Source organism: Sinocyclocheilus rhinocerous, unplaced genomic scaffold (genome assembly GCF_001515625.1).
Source record: "Sinocyclocheilus rhinocerous isolate Xijiao unplaced genomic scaffold, SAMN03320098_v1.1 scaffold779, whole genome shotgun sequence".
NCBI lineage: Eukaryota > Metazoa > Chordata > Actinopteri > Cypriniformes > Cyprinidae > Sinocyclocheilus > Sinocyclocheilus rhinocerous.
Genome location: NW_015652150.1, coordinates 1,461,321 through 1,482,975, shown reverse-complemented (window position 1 = coordinate 1,482,975; position 21,655 = coordinate 1,461,321). Strand labels below are relative to the sequence as shown.

Below are 21,655 nucleotides of genomic sequence, written 5' to 3'. Positions count from 1 at the left end.
ACTGTACTGGAGGTCAAGTAAACTTTCATAGGTGATGAGTCTGAATTGCTGCTTCTATTCTAACACTGGCTGAAGGTGCGTTAACTGACTCGCAGACAAGCTCCCCTTATTGGACTGGAGAGCAATTGAGTTTACTTGCAGTCTCTTGAAATAGACTAGATCAGTGATTCTCAACCAGGGGTAAGCTATGTGTACCCCAGAGCAGGATTTCTAAACTTTTTGTTATATGCCAGTGGCCCCCAAATATGACAAGGGAACACTTTCCTGAAAAAAAAAAATATATATATTTTTTACTCACCACTACAGTAGAAACATAACCAGATTTCTTAAAACATGATATCTGTCAAGTTTATAGAAAGCAGAATGAATTAGTAATGTTATTTATTTTATTCATATATAACACTTTTATTTAGTTTCCATTTTCCACATAATTTTTTTCATTGCCTGCTTACTGTGAAAAATAAAACATGTAGAAATGTATTACAAATTTTCTACAAAAAACTTTACAATTTAAATTGTGATTAATCTCATGATTTCTGAAAGCAGAATAAAATAGTAATGATGTCAAGTTCTGTCATTTATTTCTTTATTTATTTTGGAAGATTTTTTTCTCTAAACTTTTCCACAGACTCACTATCACTGCTGGGGCCACAATAAAGTGATCTCATGATTCTCATGAATCTCATGATTTCTGTCTAGTCTACAGAAAGCAGAATGAAATAACAATAATGTCAATTTCTGTTTTTTATTTTTATTTTATTTATTAAGACAATGGGCACAATAAAGAATAAACAACATTGAATGCAAATAGAAATTATAGCATAATAATATCTGTTGTCTGCAATACAGGACATATAAACATTGTGTAAATGGGCTCCTTCAAGCTGAGTTGCTAACTATAAATACTATAGCACAATATATTGCACATTTTGATTCTTGAATAGGGCCTGGAATATAACATTTTAATATGAATATTAATTCATATAAACGAAGGTAGGGTCTGCGCCTGCAGCTCATTAATCAAGCGGCAGGGGGCGCTTACTGTCTCAACCTGGCACGCAAGCAAAACGCAGAGGAAGAACTAGAATAACGGTTATATTCGTTCATCGAGGCCTCACACTCCATCCCAGTAGGTGGCGGAAATGCACCTTAAGCTGGTTTGCCAACCGCCATTAAACACAAAAGAAGAAGAAGCAGAAGAAGAAGAAGAAAGGTTGAAGGCAGCAGTTTGGCGGGTTAGCATCAACTGTGCTGAGACTGGAGAGGATGGATGCAGGTAGTATGGATGATGAAGATGATTCTTCAATAATTGATAGTGAGGGATGGTCTCAGGTACCAGACGCATCAAACAAACGAAAAAATAGAGAATCTGAGTCGGATGACAATATCACAGAGATAGGAGGAAATAACAAAACCAGGAAAATGGAGGTGGAATATAAAGTAATAGTAGCATTTTCCGGAAAAATCGAAAACATCAACAATCCAATGAAATTTACGAAAATAATAAAGAAAGTACTAGGCAATGTTAACTCTGCAAGGTACTTAACAAACAATCGCGTCCTCATTTTTTGTGTAAATAGAAAGCAACAAGAGAATGCGTTAAAGATCAAAGAACTAGGTGGTGCAGCAGTCAAATGTCATGTACCGGGGGAACTTGATAATCTTAAAGGAGTAATCTTGGGGGTGCCTGTGTCCTTATCTGAAGAAGTATTAAAGACACAGATAAAGAATGAAATGGTGACAGAAGTGAAGCGTTTGCAGTCTAGTAAAAATGGTAGGAAAGAAGATAGTACTACTGTTGTATTAACATTCAATTGCAAAAACTTGCCGGAACGCATAAAAATTGGATATATGTGCTATACGGTTCGCCCGTATATAAGACCAGCACTGAGATGTTTTAACTGCCAAAGATTGGGACATGTTGCAGCAGTTTGTAAAGGGAGAAGAAGATGTTGCAAATGTGGCGGAGATCATGATTATGGGCAATGTGGTGAGGGGATTGAACCTAAATGTTGTAATTGTGGAGGTCCACACAGTGCAGCGTTTCTAGGTTGTAAAGCCCAAAAACTAGCTACAGAAGCAATGAAATACAAAACAGTACAAAATATTTCATATGCTCAAGCAGTTAAGCAAGTACAAGCTGTTAATGGAAATCTGAAGGAAAACAACACAACCCAATTTAAAGATACATGCAGTCATAAATGTCTCTTGGATGGAAACATGCTTGTGGTAAACAAAATTAATTTTGTGGCATTTATAGCAGAAGTCATTAATTGCTCAGCTCAAACAGCGAAAAGAACCGAAAAGCTGAAAATCATAATATCCGCAGCTGCTCGTCATTTGAGTATTACTGAAATTTCAGTTGAACAGATTCAAACGTTACTTGGACAAACCGAGGGAACCACAGTGTTATGTGATCCGTCGGGAAGTCAAAGAAGTAAAACCATTAAATGAAAATACTACAATGGAATGCCCGAAGTTTGATTGCGAATGGCCAAGAATTTAAAAGATTTGTACATCAGTTAACAATTTTACCAGACATTATTTGTATTCAGGAGACTTGGCTTCATCCACAATTAGATTTTGTCATTCCTGGTTACAAGTCGGTTAGAAAAGATAGAATTGGATCAAATGGTGGGGGATGTGGAACCTTTGTTAAAAATGGAGTGGCTTTTAGAGAAATAATATTAGATACCCAGAGTGAATGTGTTGTGGTAGAGGTATGGTCACAGGAAGGTGGGATAAAGGTGGTCAACTTTTATAATCCTTGCAATCAGTTAACATTAGATGAATTGAATATAATAAGAACTAAGGCTGGGGATAATTTAATATGGTGTGGGGATTTTAATGCACATAATGCACTGTGGGGAAGTTTATGCACAGATTGGAATGGAAGGGTTGTAGAAGAGTTTATGGAGGAACAAGCTTTAGTGTGTTTAAATGATGGGAAGGGAACTCGATTCAATATAAGGGATTCTTCAACTTCTTGTCTAGATCTAACAATAGTTCCGGGAACTATAGCATTGGAATGTAGATGGGAAGTCCTAGATCATTCAACATTAGGTAGTGATCATTTTCCAATAATATGTGCTTTTGGAATGGAAATTTATCAACAAAATAAAACAAAGCAAACCAGGTGGAAATTTGATAAAGCTGAATGGGAAAAATTTAACAAGTTATGCATTGATGGAATGGAGAATTATTGTTCTGACGATGATATAGACTTATGTTCTGAAAGATTAAATACAATTATTATTAATGCAGCTGAAGACTCCATTCCTAAATCAGAAGGTAAAGATAGGTTGAGGATTGTTCCTTGGTGGAATGAAGAGTGCACTAAAGCAGTCAAAGATAGAAATAGAGCATTCAGGGAGCTTAGGAAAACATTAATACCTACAAATGTGCTAATTTATCAGAGGAAGCGGGCTCAGGCAAGGAAGATAATTAAGCAAGCCAAAAAGAGGTATTGGCAATCATTTTGTAACACAATAGGTAATGAAACTCAGTTGAGAGAAGTATGGAGTGTACTTAAAAAGATGGTTGGAGTTTATAGAAATCAGAATATTCCAGTTTTAATAGATGAAGGGGAAAAAGCAGTGACTGAAGAGGAAAAGGCTGAACTGTTGGCCTTTACCTTTCAAAAGGCTCACAGTACAAATAATCTTGAAGAAAATTATAAGAGAAGGAGGGAAGAAATCTTAAAGCAACATCAAGATATTTATATTAAAAAACCTAATAGTCTAACAGCATTAGATGCCACTTTTAAAATGTGGGAACTAAAAAGAGTATTAATTAAAGTTAGAAATACCGCCCCAGGGAGCTGAGCACAGAAAAAAGAAGATATTTTTGCTACTTATTTTTTAAACTAAAGGGGCACGAAGGTTTAATGAGTCTTCCCATCTTTATAGACGAAAACTCTGCAATTCTCAGTCTTATTTTAACTATTAAAAATTACAGTATGTAAATGGCCAGTTTTATGATTTGGACAGTCAGCTGACTGTCATCTTTATCTCAGACAGTGTCACCTGACCACAGGTCACCTTGCACTAGTGGTTCTCAACCTTTCTGGACGCTTTTTGGTTAAGCTGTTTCCTCTGTTATTTCTGCAGTGCAACGACAATGCAGCTTAAAAAAAAAAAAAAAGATTTATAATTTATTTTTTTATTAAATTTAGAAATTCAGTGTTGATATATTAAATTAAAACATGATTTATTTCGTAAGTATATAAGATTCAAGATTCTATGTTTTTCAATGAAAATAACAGTTACTGAGGAGGAAAAGAAATGTGATTTCAGCTTACGCCTTTTTAATTTTTTTAATTTATTATTTATTAATATTTTTGGCCTTTTAATTTCATTTAAAAAAAATTTTTTTTTAAAAAATAATTCTGTGCCCCCTGGTTAAGAACCACTGCCCTACACCCAGTAAGCATTTAGTAAACAATTTATTTAAATCAAATGTGTTTATTATTTATTTAAAGCAAATGTAATAATTTATGACTTTATTTAAAGCCAATTTGAATTGAATTTATTTAGTTAATTCTTTTTTTCTCTAAACTTTTCCACAGACTCACTATCACTGCTGGGGCCACAATAAAGTGATCTCATGATTCTCATGAATCTCATGATTTCTGTCTAGTCTACAGAAAGCAGAATGAAATAACAATAATGTCAATTTCTGTTTTTTATTTTTATTTTATTTATTAAGACAATGGGCACAATAAAGAATAAACAACATTGAATGCAAATAGAAATTATAGCATAATAATATCTGTTGTCTGCAATACAGGACATATAAACATTGTGTAAATGGGCTCCTTCAAGCTGAGTTGCTAACTATAAATACTATAGCACAATATATTGCACATTTTGATTCTTGAATAGGGCCTGGAATATAACATTTTAATATGAATATTAATTCATATAAACGAAGGTAGGGTCTGCGCCTGCAGCTCATTAATCAAGCGGCAGGGGGCGCTTACTGTCTCAACCTGGCACGCGAGCAAAACGCAGAGGAAGAACTAGAATAACGGTTATATTCGTTCATCGAGGCCTCACACTCCATCCCAGTAGGTGGCGGAAATGCACCTTAAGCTGGTTTGCCAACCGCCATTAAACACAAAAGAAGAAGAAGCAGAAGAAGAAGAAGAAAGGTTGAAGTAATGAATTTTCAATTTGCAACATATTAAACACAAAACAAGGATGTGGTAAAATAATAAAGACAATTTTAAAATTCATTAGGAATAGTGGACTTAAGAATAGCATATAGAATTCATAATATATGCCTAGACTGAAATCACTTCACACTCCAGCACAGGAGGTGGCGGTATGCACCTTAAAAGCTGGTAGTCGCCCCGCCAATAAATCCACAGAAGAAGAAGAAGAACGGTTGAAAAAAAAGAGTCCCGAGTGTCAGCGGCACTGCGGCGGGTATTTGAAGCTCGAGGCCGCTTGTAGTTTGATTGTTTGTGTCCGTGTTATTGACGTTAGCATCCAGTCAGCGTCTCTCGGGTAATGAAGCGCACTGTTGCCCCTGTAGGTTGTGTTCGTGCCATTATTATCTTTAGTAAAGACCCTTTCAGCCCGTGAGTTCAGGTACGTGGAGTTGTTTACTTTTTTTATTGACCTTTTAAACTCTTTTTGTTAGCTAACTTGGCTATCTGTACGAGCTAACGTTAAATCTGTTTGTTTGAAGTAGCGGGAAGATATGTGGAGCTTGTTTTCAAAGTTATTATGAACGTTTAAAAGTTATATGAACATTTAAATGACTTTAATGGCTTGTAGTTTCTCTTTTTGGTTGTGGTTCATTTAACTATTGAAAACTTTATAGGGTATAGGAAATTAATTATATAGGAATGGCTATCTTCTTTATGCACCAAGAGCTTGTAACACTCTAAAGAGAAAGGAAAAAATGAAATTGCATCATATGACCCCTTTAAGAAACTTGATTACATTGTTCTAGGTAAACGAGCTTTAAATGTCCTAAATTTAAGCAAATTTAGCTAACTATTGCAGCTCTAAGCTTTGGGAGATATTTTCTGCTGTAACAGTTAGGTTTTTCAAATAAGATATTATTTTCAAATAGTTAATCTGTGAATGACTTTGAATACTTTCTACATTTTTATTCAGATAAACAGTTGTGGAAATAATATTTTGTAATTTTTCTAATATTGTATTATTATACAATATAAATGATCAAATATTATTATATAATACTAATAATATGAACTATTTTGTAATGATTATTTTGTGAATTATATTATTTGCAGTTATTTTGTTTCCAGCTGTTCTGCCAGCTCTTTTTGTTGTTCATAGTTCTGCCGCACAGCTAAAAGATTTACTTGTTTTTAGACTTAATGTTTTTGCTTCCAGACACTTTTGTGTTTTGACAGTGTTGTCTTTTTTTTTAATCTCTTTTTAAAATTAATTTAATGAATCCTGTCCACAGGTGACTGCTACAGGAATGACCACTTCACAGAAATACCAGAACCCCAATCTCGCAGGTACAAATCCAGTGCAGTCCAGGATAAGCGTATGTTATGTACCTCATAACTATAATAGAGTGTCGCATCATGTGTTCATTATGTGTTCCAGTAGGGCACTCTGACACGGAATGGCTGACACCTGCTGTGTCTGAGAAGTTCCAGAGCCGTTTTGGCTGGCGGCTCAGCACAGCGGACAGTGGGGACACGGGACTGGGTACCTCTGACCACACTGAAGGTGAGAAAGCCGCTCACAGTGTTCAGATACTGTCCATTTGACTGTCTGTCATGCAATAGACCTGAATTCAAGAACTCATCAGCCCTTTCATCTTAACCGTAGTCTTGTAGTTGAATTGTGAGGCACAAAATGGGAATTCATGGAATATATAGTCATGTAAATTTACGGAGTGCTTGTACAGTATTTTAGTATAGTATTCCATAATGTAGCAATCATGGAAATTTCTATAGTGAATAATACAGATTTTTCTTTTTCTTCTTATTTGAGTGCAAAAGGATCTTTATCTAGTAATCATAAAGACATGAAAATCATGAAAAAAATTATGGAAATTAAGTGGTCAAAAGTTTTGGGAACCTTGAAAATTATAGTAATACTAATAAGTAATAAATTCAAAATGATAAATATACCATTTACTCCAGTTTCCCATGCCAAACCATGCTAGCTCTTTAATTTTTCTACATTTGAATATCCTTTTCAGTATTGATACAAATCTTCAGAAGATTCTATTGTCATGTGTCTAATATATACTGTATATATATATATATATATATATATAAGAAGTGAATGGAACCCAAAATCTAGTGTGACTTCCCCTGTATACGTATATTAATATTCAGACATCATGGATAGTTTTTTATTTTTTTTAAATTTTATTTATTTTTTGAGTTTGACCAAACAGGCAATGGTTTTAAAGAGAACCCTTTTTTATTTACAACAGACATTACATCCTGCTGGCTGTTTTTAGATTAAGCTGTCATATTTTTAGTCATGGAGATGTGCTCATATCAACTCCTATGATATTTGGAGGAGAATATGATATTCCATACCATAGATTCCTTCAGGCGGTGTTGCACTTCAACTGATGGGGGTCTCATTAGGAGGGCCTGACCTGGAGGACCGAATGGAAACTCTGATCCTGGTCTCCTGGTTTCCTTCTCTCTGCCTTGTTAAACATGTAAAGCACAAAGATTAGCCATACTGAAGAACTGGTGTATGTATTACCATAGATTTGTACAGAATGTGCAGTCCATTTGAAAACATATGTGCTTATGTTGGCATTATTGAATTGTGCTGTGTGGCCTGGTTTGATTGGTTATTTTTAGCGATTGACTGATATCAGTTAGGCTGATTATTGGCATAACTGTGCTCAGTTAACAGAAGTTTTTATACCCCTAATGTGAGTTCCAGAATGTAATGACAGCCTTGTCAATTGTTAAATAATTTTCTGATTTCACTTTTCATTAGTAATATTGTAAAAAATAAATATTTATCACTCATTTATTTGCTATCATTAAATTGTATTTCATACAGGATTCACACAGTCATGGGAAACTTGAAATTATTAGATTTGTCAAATGTTAAAATGTTGTTGTTGTTGTTTTTTCTATGGTAATTAATATGCTACTGTTCAAACGTTTGGGATTGGTAGGAATTTTTTTCATGTTTTTGAAAGTAATCTTTTATCCTCACCAAGGCTGCATTTATTTAATCAAAAATAGAGTAAAAATAGTAATGCCAATTTGGTGCTCAAGAAACATTTCTTTATTATTATCAATGTTGAAAACAGTTGTGCTGCTTAATAATTTTTGTGGAAACAGTGATACATTTTTATTCTGGATTTATTGAAGAAAAGAAAGTAAAAACAGCATTTATTTGAAATACATTTTTTGTAATCATGTCTCTACTGTCACTTCTGATCAATTTAATGCATCCTTGCTGAATAAAAGTATTTTAAAACTTCACACAGACTTCAAAATCTTAAACAGTAGTGTATGTATATACAAATATATAATTAAAATGATTAAAAAATGATGATTTAAAAAAATGATTTAAAATCCTTATCCAGTGATCATTGATGACTGAAAAAGGTCATAAATTCAGTATTCAAATGTTTCATCCAACCAGCCTGTTATCTAGATATCTGTATAACTTATTGAAAAACTCATATCAGTCGTTTTTGTTGTTTGTTACCATGAAACTACTCTCAGATAAGTTACCATAGTAATAGTAATAAAGTCTATTGAGTTTTCTTATATACTGTTTTGGCACCTAGCAACTAAGACACACTAATAAAACAACTTTTATTTGTTTTTAAAACAGCCAAAACGGTGGCGACACAGAACTTCTTGGCAGCCGTTTCATTTTAGCGGTTATAAATATATGGTTGGCTGTGTTGTGATGGTGATGGCTTTGTTTTGTTCTGGGTGTTTCTTGTAATAGCAGAAAGCCTCTCAGCGCTCCAAGAATCGTATCGTTTAAACCTGTCCTTAGCAGATGTTCAAAAGAGACACCCCCAGGGCAGACCTTCCTACTGAGAAAGGAAAAAATGAAATCGCATCATATGACCCCTTTAATTGTTGTATTGAGGAACCTGTTTAAAGGCACTTCATCAGTATTACAGTATTAAGGACTATTAAGCTTGTGTGTGTGTTGTATATGTATGTGTTATTTTATATTATTATTTAGTTTTTTGTTATTTTATTTTTATTTTGTAAGTTTTTTTACTTTTTATTTTTAATTTACTTGACTTTTATGTACATTGTGTGTGTGTGAGAGGTGAGCTGTATGGTTAAAGCAGGAGTCCCACACATAGACACCTCACAGTGTAACATGAGAGTGCTCTATAAATACCGCTAACCTTTCGGTGTGTATGCGCTCCTGCGCTAACAGAGCTGTAGGAGAAAAAACCTCTCATAGCAGGTACACTCACCTTGCCTGAGCTTGACGTTAATTTGAAGGACGAGTTCTGGCAGACGTAGTGGGTGTGTTTTAAGATCAGTAGTTTGTCTATGTCATTTACTGAAGATGCATTGGGAGGACATGTTTTTTATGCCTCACTGTTCTTCAGTGTATGAAAATGTTATCATTTGGTATCTCTTTTACTGCTAGCAAGGTGAGTACTATTTTTCGCAATGATTCGGTGTGTGTTAAATGTCAGAACTAGCTAGCATTATTTTTTTCTTTGGGCCGGAACAGAAACATTGGCTAATTTAGTTAAATACTTTTTGCAGTTGTATAATGTTTATATAATTTGGTAAGGATTTATGACATAACAGTGGAGCAAAACATTTTACTTGGTTTTAATTTATTTTCCCAGGGAATTAAATTGTAATTAAATTTTCTTATACTTTTACTTGTGCTTTTATTTCATTTTCTTTTACTTTTCTATTACTTAATTTTATTTTATTTTATTTTAATACATTTTATTTTACTCTATTTTATTTTATTTTAATTTATTTTCCAAGGGAATACAAGGGAATATCTTTTTTTTTTTATACATTTGAAATATTACTAACTTTAAGAAATATTCCTGTGACTTTTATGTACATTTTATTTTACTTTAATTGATTTTACTTGGTTTTAATTTATTTTCCCAGGGAATTTAATTTTAATTAAATTTTCTTATACTTTTACTTGTGCTTTTATTTCATTTTCTTTTACTTTTCTATTACTTAATTTTATTTTAATACATTTTATTTTACTCTATTTTATTTTATTTTACTTGCTTTTAATTTATTTTCCAAGGGAATATCTTTTTTTTTTATACATTTGAAATATTACTAACTTTAAGAAATATTCCTGGTTGCTTCCAGTTTAATGTCTGGGTAAAATATTTAAATAAACTATTAGTTTAAATTACATTAAAAAAAAAATGCCATTACTGTCCCACTTTTCCAAATATATTTGGTTGAAAATAAAAAAGACTTTTCCTTAAGGACAGACACTTTTTATTATTTCAGTCTATTGCTCATTTAAAACATAACTTGTATTTGGTTTCATTTATTTCTCACTCCTGTCTTGTTCTAGATATCTGCAGCACTAGCAGCAGTCCCTCTTTTCAGCCCATCCGCAGTCAGATCCCTATCCCCACTGCCCATGTCATGCCCTCCACGGCCGGAACTCTGGCCTCCAAGCTCAAGCCACGTGCTTCTGAAGAGGCCCGGGCGTCCTCCAGCTCTTCCAGCTCCAAGTCATCCCTCCCCAAATCTGCATCCTCCCCCAACCTGGACGCTCAGCACGATGGAAATTTAGACGCAACTGCGGTCAAGCCTGATTGCCTGAGCCGATACCGCAGCCTAGTTAATGGCCTCGATCACTCGCTCTTCCCCTCTGGAGATCAGACGCGGCTGGATGAAGCCCAGAAGTTTGATGTACCTGCCATGGAGCCAACGCTTAATCAGTCGGCTCTGCTTGGGGGACTTTGTCATGATGTACGGCAGCAGCTGCAGATGACCGGGTTTGCGGACAATACAGGCTTGCTAGAACAGACCTATAAAGTCCTACCGGAGTCTAGGGCAGGTCTCACCTGTCCCGTAGACCCATATGGCCAAAGGAACATTCATCCAGGGTCTGGTGCCTCTGCCAGGATGTTTTCGGTACCTCAGGGCCTGCAGACTCAGGCTCTCCTGAGGGACCAGGCCAGCACAGGAGTTTATGATCCACTACTGCAGGCACGCTGTGGTGAGCTGGCCAGCTGGCAGCAGCAGAAGCAGAAACTCGAGAGTCTGCGGCTACAGGTGGAACAAATGCAGGTTAGAGTTCAGCTTGTGTCCTGCTGCATACAAGAAAGGAAAAGGGAACAGTTGTGTAATCATGGATCATACTTCTAAAGTCAGCATGAAATTAGAATTTACTTTATTTAATTCAACACGTTGCAGGTTTTATTGTGCATGATTCATCAGTGCGTGCTGTTCCAAAAATAGACACTGATCTTTCATCAAAATGTAGTCAGTGTTATCTATCTACTATTTATTAATGCTTTGAATTAGCTTATTTTTATATTTTAATTTTAATTTTAGTAATTTTATGCTTTTGTCATTTTTAGTAGTTTCTTTTTACATATCTATATTTAGCTTAAATTAATTTTTATTTCAGTTTTAGTCATTTTAGTACTTAAACTTTTTTTTTATTTTTTATTTCAGTTAGTTGCAGAGGGTTTCTAAGTTTTTAGTCTATCTAATATTTATCTCAGCTTTATGACAAATTAATGATAATACTTTTATAGTGTTTTTTTATTAACAAACACTGAATGTAGTATGTAAAATATAATGCTCAGCCTGTTAAAAACGACTTTAGTTTTTAGTTACATAGGCAGTGCAGCCAGGGAAAATGTTAATCAATAGCAATTTAGGCTAATTTTGCAACAGTAATAACTGAAGATGAACGGATACAAAATTAGAGTGCTGATAATGGTATTATTTAGAACAGTGTCTGATAGTTTGGTGATTCTGCTTTTTTCTGCTCTCTTGATTTTCAAAATACTGATATTATTTGCACAATTTTGAAAGGAAGTGAAATATTAATTGTAAGAAATGTTGAGGACATTGAAGATCTCAATGAAGTTTATTGCGGAGTAGAAGGAACAAAATGCATGTAACACCTCAGTCGTAATGAACCCTGAGCATCCTAAATAAATCTTTTATCCTGTTACAATTTACCACCTCTATAGCTGTGGTCTGTATGTTAATGAAGTCCAGACACCCCATTGTGTGAGATGGTTCCCAGTTTCCCATACCCATTCCTATCATTGATGACCATTTGCTCAGTATGTGATCACCCCAAATGGTGCAGAAACAACACAACTGTTGACTTTCTTCTTCTCTAAAATAATTAAGCCATTTTGGGCAGTGGGCATAATCTAACATCTGTTTTGGAGTGGAATCTGGGTCGGGCAGTCTGTAGTTTCTTACATGTTTTCCATGTTTATTTAGCTAACTTGCTTTATAACAGTTTCTCAAAATGGAATCATTGCATAGATGGAAAATCTACTGCTGTTAATTTGTTTGAGAGACAAATATAAATCAATGGACTATCACAATGATAATGATAAACTACATGTTCTATACATCTAAAATAACTGCTATAAAACACACTGAAACAGCACCACATATAATGACTGCAAATTGCCCTGTTTTTCATGCTGCAAATTGCAATTTTGCAGTCTACTTCATGTCAGAGACATTTTCTTCACTGCCTGAGTGTGTAACAGTGCAACAAATTGTTCTACGCTCTTTTGATTAACAGGAAAATCAGCCCTACATTTTCCTTTTTGTTTAATATTCAGCGTCAATTGGTCATATCATACTATAGAAAAATGGGTTGCAAATACCAGTCTTGGCCCGATCGTGTTTTTATGCTTATTTTAAATAAGAGTTCATGCTTCCCCACCTATTTTTTATTGCAGTTAATGACAGGAGGAAGTGGACAGTATTCATCTCTCTATCCAGCAACCTCTCACACGGAGAACAGCAAGTGGGATGCTGTCATTAAAGCCAGTGAGAACTTGCTAAAAGAGAAAGAACTTACCATTGAAAGGTAATGCCAAGTTTTCAGAAGCATCTCTAGTCTTACAAAGATTCTGAACATTAACTTAATGTAGTAACTTGCGCATTGCAGACAGAAGCAGCAAATGTCGCTGCTGGAACAGTGTCTACGAGAGAGTGAGCTGCAGGTGCACAGTGCCCTCATGGGACGTGGAGCCCCTTACACTGATGTGTGTTTGTTAAGACTGCAGGTTAGCACACATGCACATTGCCTTTTCCTTGTGCCTTTTCAAAACATCTCTTCGAGTTGTCCCTCTTCTTCCTTCTGTGTGCGATAGGAAGCCCAACGGGAAAACGCTTTTTTGCGAGCCCAGTTTGCCGAGCGCAGTGACTGCTTTACCAAGGAGAAGCTAGAAGCGGACCGCAGACTGGGTGCAGTGGAAGCAGAGACGCAACGTCTGAATGAGGTCTTGAAAGAGAGCAGTGAAAAACATGCAGAAGAGCTAAAGAAACAAGAGGAGAGGGTGAGCATATTCAAGCTTCAACATGGGACATACTCAACCACATATGAGCAGAATCTCACTGAACTTGTTACTGAACTTGTTGCTGTTTACTACAAAGATCCGAAGTCGAGACAAGCATATCAACAGGTTTTCCATGTTTATTTAGCTAACTTGCTTTATAACAGTTTCTCAAAATGGAATCATTGCATAGATGGAAAATCTACTGCTGTTAATTTGTTTGAGAGACAAATATAAATCAATGGACTATCACAATGATAATGATAAACTACATGTTCTATACATCTAAAATAACTGCTATAAAACACACTGAAACAGCACCACATATAATGACTGCAAATTGCCCTGTTTTTCATGCTGCAAATTGCAATTTTGCAGTCTACTTCATGTCAGAGACATTTTCTTCACTGCCTGAGTTTGTAACAGTGCAACAAATTGTTCTACGCTCTTTTGATTAACAGGAAAATCAGCCCTACATTTTCCTTTTTGTTTAAAATTCAGCGTCAATTGGTCATATCATACTATAGAAAAATGGGTTGCAAATACCAGTCTTGGCCCGATCGTGTTTTTATGCCTATTTTAAATAAGAGTTCATGCTTCCCCACCTATTTTTTATTGCAGTTAATGACAGGAGGAAGTGGACAGTATTCATCTCTCTATCCAGCAACCTCTCACACGGAGAACAGCAAGTGGGATGCTGTCATTAAAGCCAGTGAGAACTTGCTAAAAGAGAAAGAACTTACCATTGAAAGGTAATGCCAAGTTTTCAGAAGCATCTCTAGTCTTACAAAGATTCTGAACATTAACTTAATGTAGTAACTTGCGCATTGCAGACAGAAGCAGCAAATGTCGCTGCTGGAACAGTGTCTACGAGAGAGTGAGCTGCAGGTGCACAGTGCCCTCATGGGACGTGGAGCCCCTTACACTGATGTGTGTTTGTTAAGACTGCAGGTTAGCACACATGCACATTGCCTTTTCCTTGTGCCTTTTCAAAACATCTCTTCGAGTTGTCCCTCTTCTTCCTTCTGTGTGCGATAGGAAGCCCAACGGGAAAACGCTTTTTTGCGAGCCCAGTTTGCCGAGCGCAGTGACTGCTTTACCAAGGAGAAGCTAGAAGCGGACCGCAGACTGGGTGCAGTGGAAGCAGAGACGCAACGTCTGAATGAGGTCTTGAAAGAGAGCAGTGAAAAACATGCAGAAGAGCTAAAGAAACAAGAGGAGAGGGTGAGCATATTCAAGCTTCAACATGGGACATACTCAACCACATATGAGCAGAATCTCACTGAACTTGTTACTGAACTTGTTGCTGTTTACTACAAAGATCCGAAGTCGAGACAAGCATATCAACAGCTTGAAAAAGAAATGTCAGAAGGAGTCAGAGCAGAACAGAGAAAAACAGCAGCGGATTGAGACGCTCGAGCGATATCTTGCTGACCTTCCCACCATGGAAGACTACCAGGCCCAGCACAAAAAGGTACGGCACTCTCTGATGGCCAGCCAACAAAACAAAAGCCTTTTTTCCCTGTGGTTTCGCAGCAATTGCTCATAATGCTCAGCTTGAGATGCTTCTCTTGTGTTGTATTGCCAGACACTATTATAGCATCCACTGCACTCATATCACACATCTGCTCTTGTTGTATTCTTTATCTTAAAGTGATACTCTCCTTACTCTGTTGGCTCACAAAATCCCAAGCTCACTATGCCCCTTCTCCAAGACATTGCTCTGTTTGCAAAAGGGCTTTTTTTTTTTTTAAATGCACCTAAAAATCTGATGGTTTTTTAAATGTAAATTATTTATCCTTTTAATTATTATTTAAAATTCCTTTTAATAAAGTCAATAAGATTGTTTTTGTTTTTTAAATTAATCAATACTTTTATTCAGAAAAGATGCTATCAATTACTGAAAAGTGACATTTAACAACCTTTTAATTATTATTTAAAATTCCTTTTAATAAAGTCAATAAGATTGTTTTTGTTTTTTTAATTAATTAATACTTTTATTCAGAAAAGATGCTATCAATTACTGAAAAGTGACATTTAACACTTTTATAATGTTACAAATGAGTTCTCATAATTTATTTTGAATTCATGCTGTTATTTTAAACATTCTATTATTTAGAGAATCCTAAAAAATGTATCCCGGTTTCCACAAAAAATTGTTTTCAGCATTGACCATAATAATAAATGTTTCTTGAGCACAAAATCATCATAGAAATGATTTCTGAAAGATCATGTGACACTTAAGACTGGTGTAATGGCTGCTGTAAATGTAGCTTTGCCATCACATGAATAAATTACTATTTAAAATAGAAAAAACATGCAAATGCATTCAAATAAATGCAGTCACAGTGAGCACAAGAGATTACTTTTAACAAAACATTTGAAAAAAATCTTAGACACCAAACTTTTGAACGGTAATTTATATAACTGCTATATTATTTTGTCCGTTCTTCACACGGCCCTTTAGGACACTGTTTTGAGCAGCTGTTATTCTCATTCTCAGTCCTCAGTTATTATGCAGTTATATTGCTGTGTTGCAGCTGGAGGAGGCAGAAGAGAGGGCAGCTCAGTTGCAGGCCACCATCAGAGACCTGGAAGCCCAACTGGAGGAAGCCCGCAGTGCTGTGCGCAACAAAGAGACCCAACTGGAAGAACAGAGACGCAAGGAGAGAGAACTGCTTACAGCAGTCACCAGGTAGGAAAAAACGTGCAAGCTCCACTTGCACAAAAAGACACAATGTCCACTTATTAGGTTTTGAAGCATTCGCCATGTATGTGGGGTCTAATATTGTTTGATTTGCTTTTGTGTTTAGTCTCCAGAACAGAGTGCAGGAGAGCCTTGAGGATGGAGTGAAATTGCCTTCTCTTGACATAGAGAAGCTACGAGAAGAAAACACTACCTTGAAAGATGAGCACTTGCGACTCAAAAAGGTTTTTATTCACGCTGATTTTCAATAGCACTTAATTAATAGTGTTGAAGCATGGCTCTGCCTGTTGATGAATATACGTTCTGTGCAAATATTTTAAGGTGATATCTGAACGAATCTTTCTTTTTTAGGTCATTGAAAAGCAACTCAGGATAATGGAGCAGCTTAGCTCACAGATCAGGGTAAAGACTACATTCAGTTTAATTTGTTTAGCAGGTGCATTTACATTAAATTTTTAAACCAAATTTACATGACATTTTTTCATTTGGCAGACACTTTTATCCAAAGTGTTGCACTGAAGGTATACATTTGATCATGCATTACCTGGGAATCAAACCTATGACCTTGGTGTTGCTAGTGCCGTGCTCTCCTGTTTGAGCTACACTTTTGGTTTAATGGAAAGAAACTGTGGTATTAGCCAAGATTGAGCAAGGGGCACTCATCATCTTCTGACTAGCACAAAGATAAAACTAATTTTTATCCAAGCCAAAATATAAGCTATATTCAGTAAGTGACTCAGAAGAATGATTTAAATGAATAGCTCATGAGTTTCATTAAAAACAACTTAAGTAATTTGTTTGCAAATCGGACTATGCTGGTCGAGAATACTGGACTTCAGGACTAAGATTTAAAAAAAATTATAAAAAATGTAAATCTCATATGCTTACCGAAGCTGCATTTATTAAACAATAAATTTAATAAAACATGTTTAATTGGTATACAGTTTTTAACAATTTAAAAAAAAATTCTATTTGAATATATTTTAAAATGTAATGTATTCCTTTGATGCAAAGCTGAATTTTCAGCATCATTACTCCAGTCTTCAGTGTCACATGATTTTCAGAAATCATTCTAATATGCTGATTTGCTGCTCAAGAAACATTTCTTATTATCATCAAAACGGTTGTGCTGCTTGATTATTTTTGTAGAAACAGTGATATATTTTTCCAGGAGTCTGATGAATAGAAAGCTCAAAAGAACAGTATCATTATTATACAGCAACCTACAGCATCACTTTTGATCAATTTAATGCATTTTTTAAACAAAAAAACTGACCCCAAACTTTTGAACAGTAGTGTAGGTTGAAAATGGTGGAACTGTAGAACTGTTAATGGAAACAAACATCATAAAAATCATTCTGTTCCAGTATTTTTTCTTTCTTTTAAATGGAACCCGTTTTGAATAAGAATTGGTCTTTTAAATCTGAACTTGAAGACTGTAATTGGGTGTAATTTAAGTAAGTCCCCATCACTAAGAGCCAGGCATCATATTCTATGATCAAGTTCTCATCAATGTACTTTCAGTAGTATCTAGGAGGTGAAGAATCTTTACAAACACCTTCCTTAAAGCTTCTTTAGGAACACCTGATATTATTTTAGTAAAGAAAAAAGTCTATATATTAAGTCTGTAGGTTCAACACTTAGAGCATGTGTTTTTCCTCTTAAAATGTTAGTCAAAGTGTCTTGCACCGAAAGCAGTTGAAGTGTAGTTTATATGAGCAAAATGTTTAGTTTACAGCATTAATATATTGTGTGTGTGTTGCCTTAGACTCTGGAGGAGCAGCTCTCTCAGGAGGAGTGCAGTAGTCAGGCGCTGCGAGAGGAGGTGGCAGAGAAAGAGGAGAGTCTGCTGCAGTTACGCACCGCTATGAAAGAGGTTAGTAGTTGACGGTAATGCATGTTCAGCTCTTTGCCTTTGTGTTTTCATAGCACACAGGAGAACTGACGGTGTGCATGTGTTCGTATTTCAGCTCTCGGTGCAGAACCAGGAACTGATGGAACATAATCTGACACTTCAAGAGCGTCTTCAGGGTGAGGAGGCGCCATGTGGCCGTGGTTTGCTCCCTGTGGGAGCCCGGCTCACCCAGAAGCTGTATGGAGAGATGGCCACCTGTCTGAGTGACCTCCGCTCCCTCTGCAACGTCCTCACCGAGCGAGCTCAAGGCCATGACCCAAACCTCTCCATGCTGCTCGGCATTGCCTGTAAGTGCGCCCTCTGCTGTCATCATGCTATAAAGAAGACTAGCACGCCTTCAGATATAGCAGAAAAGAAATTCAATAGAGAAAAACTCCAGTAGTAATAATTCAGTAGACAACAGTTTTGAAAGACAAACATGATATAGTACCTTTATACAGTATGTATCATTGTAAAGTCTGTAGTGTGTCCCTCACAGTCTCGTTATCATCCACATAAAAATTAAATATTGCATCTAGCATGACTAAAGTGTATTAGTGATTGTGTACACTTGCTTTATTTATTTATTTATTTAAAAAAAAATAAGGCTAAAAAATTATGTTCAGCCTTCAATATTTATTATGTCTATTTGCTCTTTAATGGCTTTTGTTTGCTTCTTTCTTTATTTTCAACAAACCATTTTCATTTTCAACAAAACAGCCTATGTTGCTAATGTTAGAGATTAAAATGTAAATCAAAATGTTTATTGAGTTTATCACAGTAAAAGTTCAAATTAAATCTAAATGTAAAAAAATATGGAATGTTTTCATTAAGAATATTTAATTTTATTCATTTCGATTTTTATTTAATTTGATAAATTGAAATTATTTTACGTTTTACGCATTTGATTTCATTTACATTTTGTCAAATTCATTTAATTTAAAGATGTATATGTATGCTCTTAAATTTTTTATATATTATGCATGCTATAAACAGCAATATCTACACTTTTTTTACTGTAACATTTTAATGTGATGAATGACATGTAGTCTTCTGTAAGTGATGATGCCAATGAATATTTGAATCTATTACGATAATTGAAGTTGACACTTTGATTCAAGAAAATGAATCAAAATTACTAACATGTTTTTGCTGCTCACATTTAAATCAGAAACAAAATGTAAGTCTGTTGTAATACACATATACACATACATGGAGAATATCACACTCATTGTGAATATTCAATATATCGCCGATTCCTAGTACACACTTGGCTGTTGGTGATTACATCTCAGTAGTTTTTACCATACTGTCATAGAAACTCTGTATGGCAGCTTTGTTGTGTTCTGTGTGTTGTGGCCATTATCAGCAGTGACTCTGACACCGTGTCTCTGTTTGTCTGCAGCAGCTCACCCTGTAGTAGGAGAGCAGTGGGAGGACTGGCTGAGCCCCGAGGGGCTGCAGAAGAAGCTGCAGGAAGCTCAGCTGCTCCGTCGAGACGTCGAGGAACTGAGAACCACAGTCTCTGACCGCTACGCTCAGGATATGGGAGAAAACTGCATCACTCAGTGAGCTCGGACAGTACGGCTTGTGCTCAATGAGGGTAACTCCACATCACGAGTGCCTTTAAAGACACTACAGTCCACTACAAACCTTCTTCATGAAGGATTAGCGACACTAAGGACACCGTAATCTCGCAAACCAGAAGGCTATTTTTATACAAAAGGTTTCATAAAATATTTTTCTAAGATTTTGATGACTTTGTGTGCAGTGGAAAGAGAATGATTTAATTTAAACCTTTCCATGTATTTGGGAACGTCTGTGATGAAGTTGACAATCAACTGAAAATATTTAGTCTTTTGGTGCAACTAACATGCCGTGTGTTTTTTACAATGGCAAAGCCTGTGAAGCAAGTGACGCTCGGTTGTGTGTAATAAGAAGACTTTAACTGCGATCCATCATCTTACAGTAAACAGAACGTACCACATTAAACACAGAATCTAAGGCTGAGGAAATATTTGGCCACCTCTGGCTGTTTAAAATTACACCAGCAGATCATATATGTATAAAGTTGGAGAACAGACATTCTTTAATATTATATACAACCAAAGTTCAATGTGATCAAAGACAGACCTGTCAGAACAGTTTCCATAATGCTGTAAAGAGTCTTAGTGTACACGGTATTATGCAAACCAATAAATAGGGATATTTTAAAGCAAGAGGGGGCTGTAAACATAATATTAAATTCTGGTTGTCTATAAAATAAAAAAAGTTAATAGAATGCCAATAGTTGGACCTCGTCATGACGATACATATAAACATTCTGCAAACTGATGTTCATGTGCCGTTTAAGTTTAGGATCACTTAATTGCAGAGTAACTGATCATATTATCAGTATCATATTATCATATTATCAAAGGTGTCTCAAAGATCTCACAACATTAATAGCTGTCTGGTTCATAATTAGTTTTATCAGCTGTAAAAATAGCCACACCATTGAGTCAACACATCAGAGGAAACCAACTGGTGAAGCAAATATTAGTGCATGTCAAACATTAGAGCAGGTGCCTTGCGTTCAGGGAAGTAACCTGTATTTGCTGCACAACAAGTCAATGTAAACACTAATTGTCTTTCTCTACTGTAATGTGCGACTGCCAAGGTATTGGGATTCTATTACAAAAAGGGACCATATATTGTGGGGAATCTTGCGTGGTACATTTTTATATTTTGGTCCAGAAACATCACAGTGTGAATGTAATTTGACAGTGCACCATATGTTTTTCATATTGTAAAGATCTCTTACAGGTTTAACACAAAACCAGTCAGGCAAACCTTATATGGCAAAAACTTTATAACACTAAATGTGACTATATTTATATGTTTGTCTTAAGCTGTTTCAGTTTTTAGAAATAAAGCTTTGTATTTCATATGTAACCTTATGTTGAATGTTTGTTTTTAGTATGTATAATGCTGTAACATCATGTTCTCTTTTGATATAGAAATTACTACATTTTAGCATTTGGTAATATAGAAATTACAATGAACATTTAGTCATTTTTAATATGCAATTACATTTAATATGTAATTACAAGCAGAAGTAGTACACGCCATTCAACAACAACAACATGCTTGATTATTTTTTTTGCACCTCTTAATAATGGGAGTATCTAAAGCAGCCAAACCCGTTTATTATAGGGATGTTTCAGTGTATTTGACCTCACCCAAAAGACTATTTGTAAATGAATACATTTCTGCAAATGGTTTAAAAGAAAAAATGTGTTTAAAAGATTTAGTTGGAACAATAATATGGAATGAAATAATATAAACCATAGACCATAGGTGATTGGGTGTTACCTCCAGGTTCATTTACAGAGAATAGAAAAATAATTTTTTATAATATCAGCTGATAATAAATTATTGCAATTTGAATTGTTTAATTGAAAATGTATCAATCATTTAGTAATTTAATAATCCAATTGATTACTTTTTAAAAGGTATTTTAAACCTGCTTATTGATGTGTTTGGACATCTCCTACCTGATTTATAAATAT

At 35.3% G+C, this 21,655-nt stretch overlaps 1 protein-coding gene across 7 annotated transcripts; it reads left to right on the top strand.

Moving 5' to 3' along the window:
* The first annotated feature begins 1,215 nt into the window (after positions 1-1,215).
* On the top strand, positions 1,216-20,779 carry LOC107713842 (centrosomal protein of 85 kDa-like). Of its 7 annotated transcripts, none has more exons than XM_016519479.1 (14): positions 1,216-1,276; positions 6,448-6,502; positions 6,597-6,719; positions 10,527-11,251; positions 12,904-13,034; positions 13,116-13,233; positions 13,321-13,506; positions 14,825-14,977; positions 16,044-16,198; positions 16,317-16,434; positions 16,562-16,612; positions 17,979-18,086; positions 18,181-18,412; positions 19,510-20,779. In XM_016519479.1, exons 1-14 carry the CDS (start codon positions 1,271-1,273, stop codon positions 19,674-19,676), a joined length of 2,328 nt encoding a protein of 775 aa, XP_016374965.1. In that variant the 5' UTR covers positions 1,216-1,270; the 3' UTR covers positions 19,677-20,779. The 7 variants fall into 7 exon arrangements, with proteins under 7 accessions (XP_016374965.1, XP_016374964.1, XP_016374969.1 ...); XM_016519478.1 differs by having other exon boundaries at positions 6,594-6,719; XM_016519483.1 differs by lacking the exon at positions 1,216-1,276 and adding an exon at positions 5,383-5,594.
* The last annotated feature ends 876 nt before the right edge of the window (positions 20,780-21,655 follow it).

Coding starts and splice junctions, on each gene's coding strand:
- LOC107713842 (XM_016519478.1), top strand. Junction 6,503..6,593: donor CCAGAACCCCAATCTCGCAG/GTACAAATCCAG, acceptor TATGTGTTCCAG/TAGGGCACTCTGACACGGAA. Junction 13,507..14,824: donor TAAAGAAACAAGAGGAGAGG/GTGAGCATATTC, acceptor TTTACTACAAAG/ATCCGAAGTCGAGACAAGCA.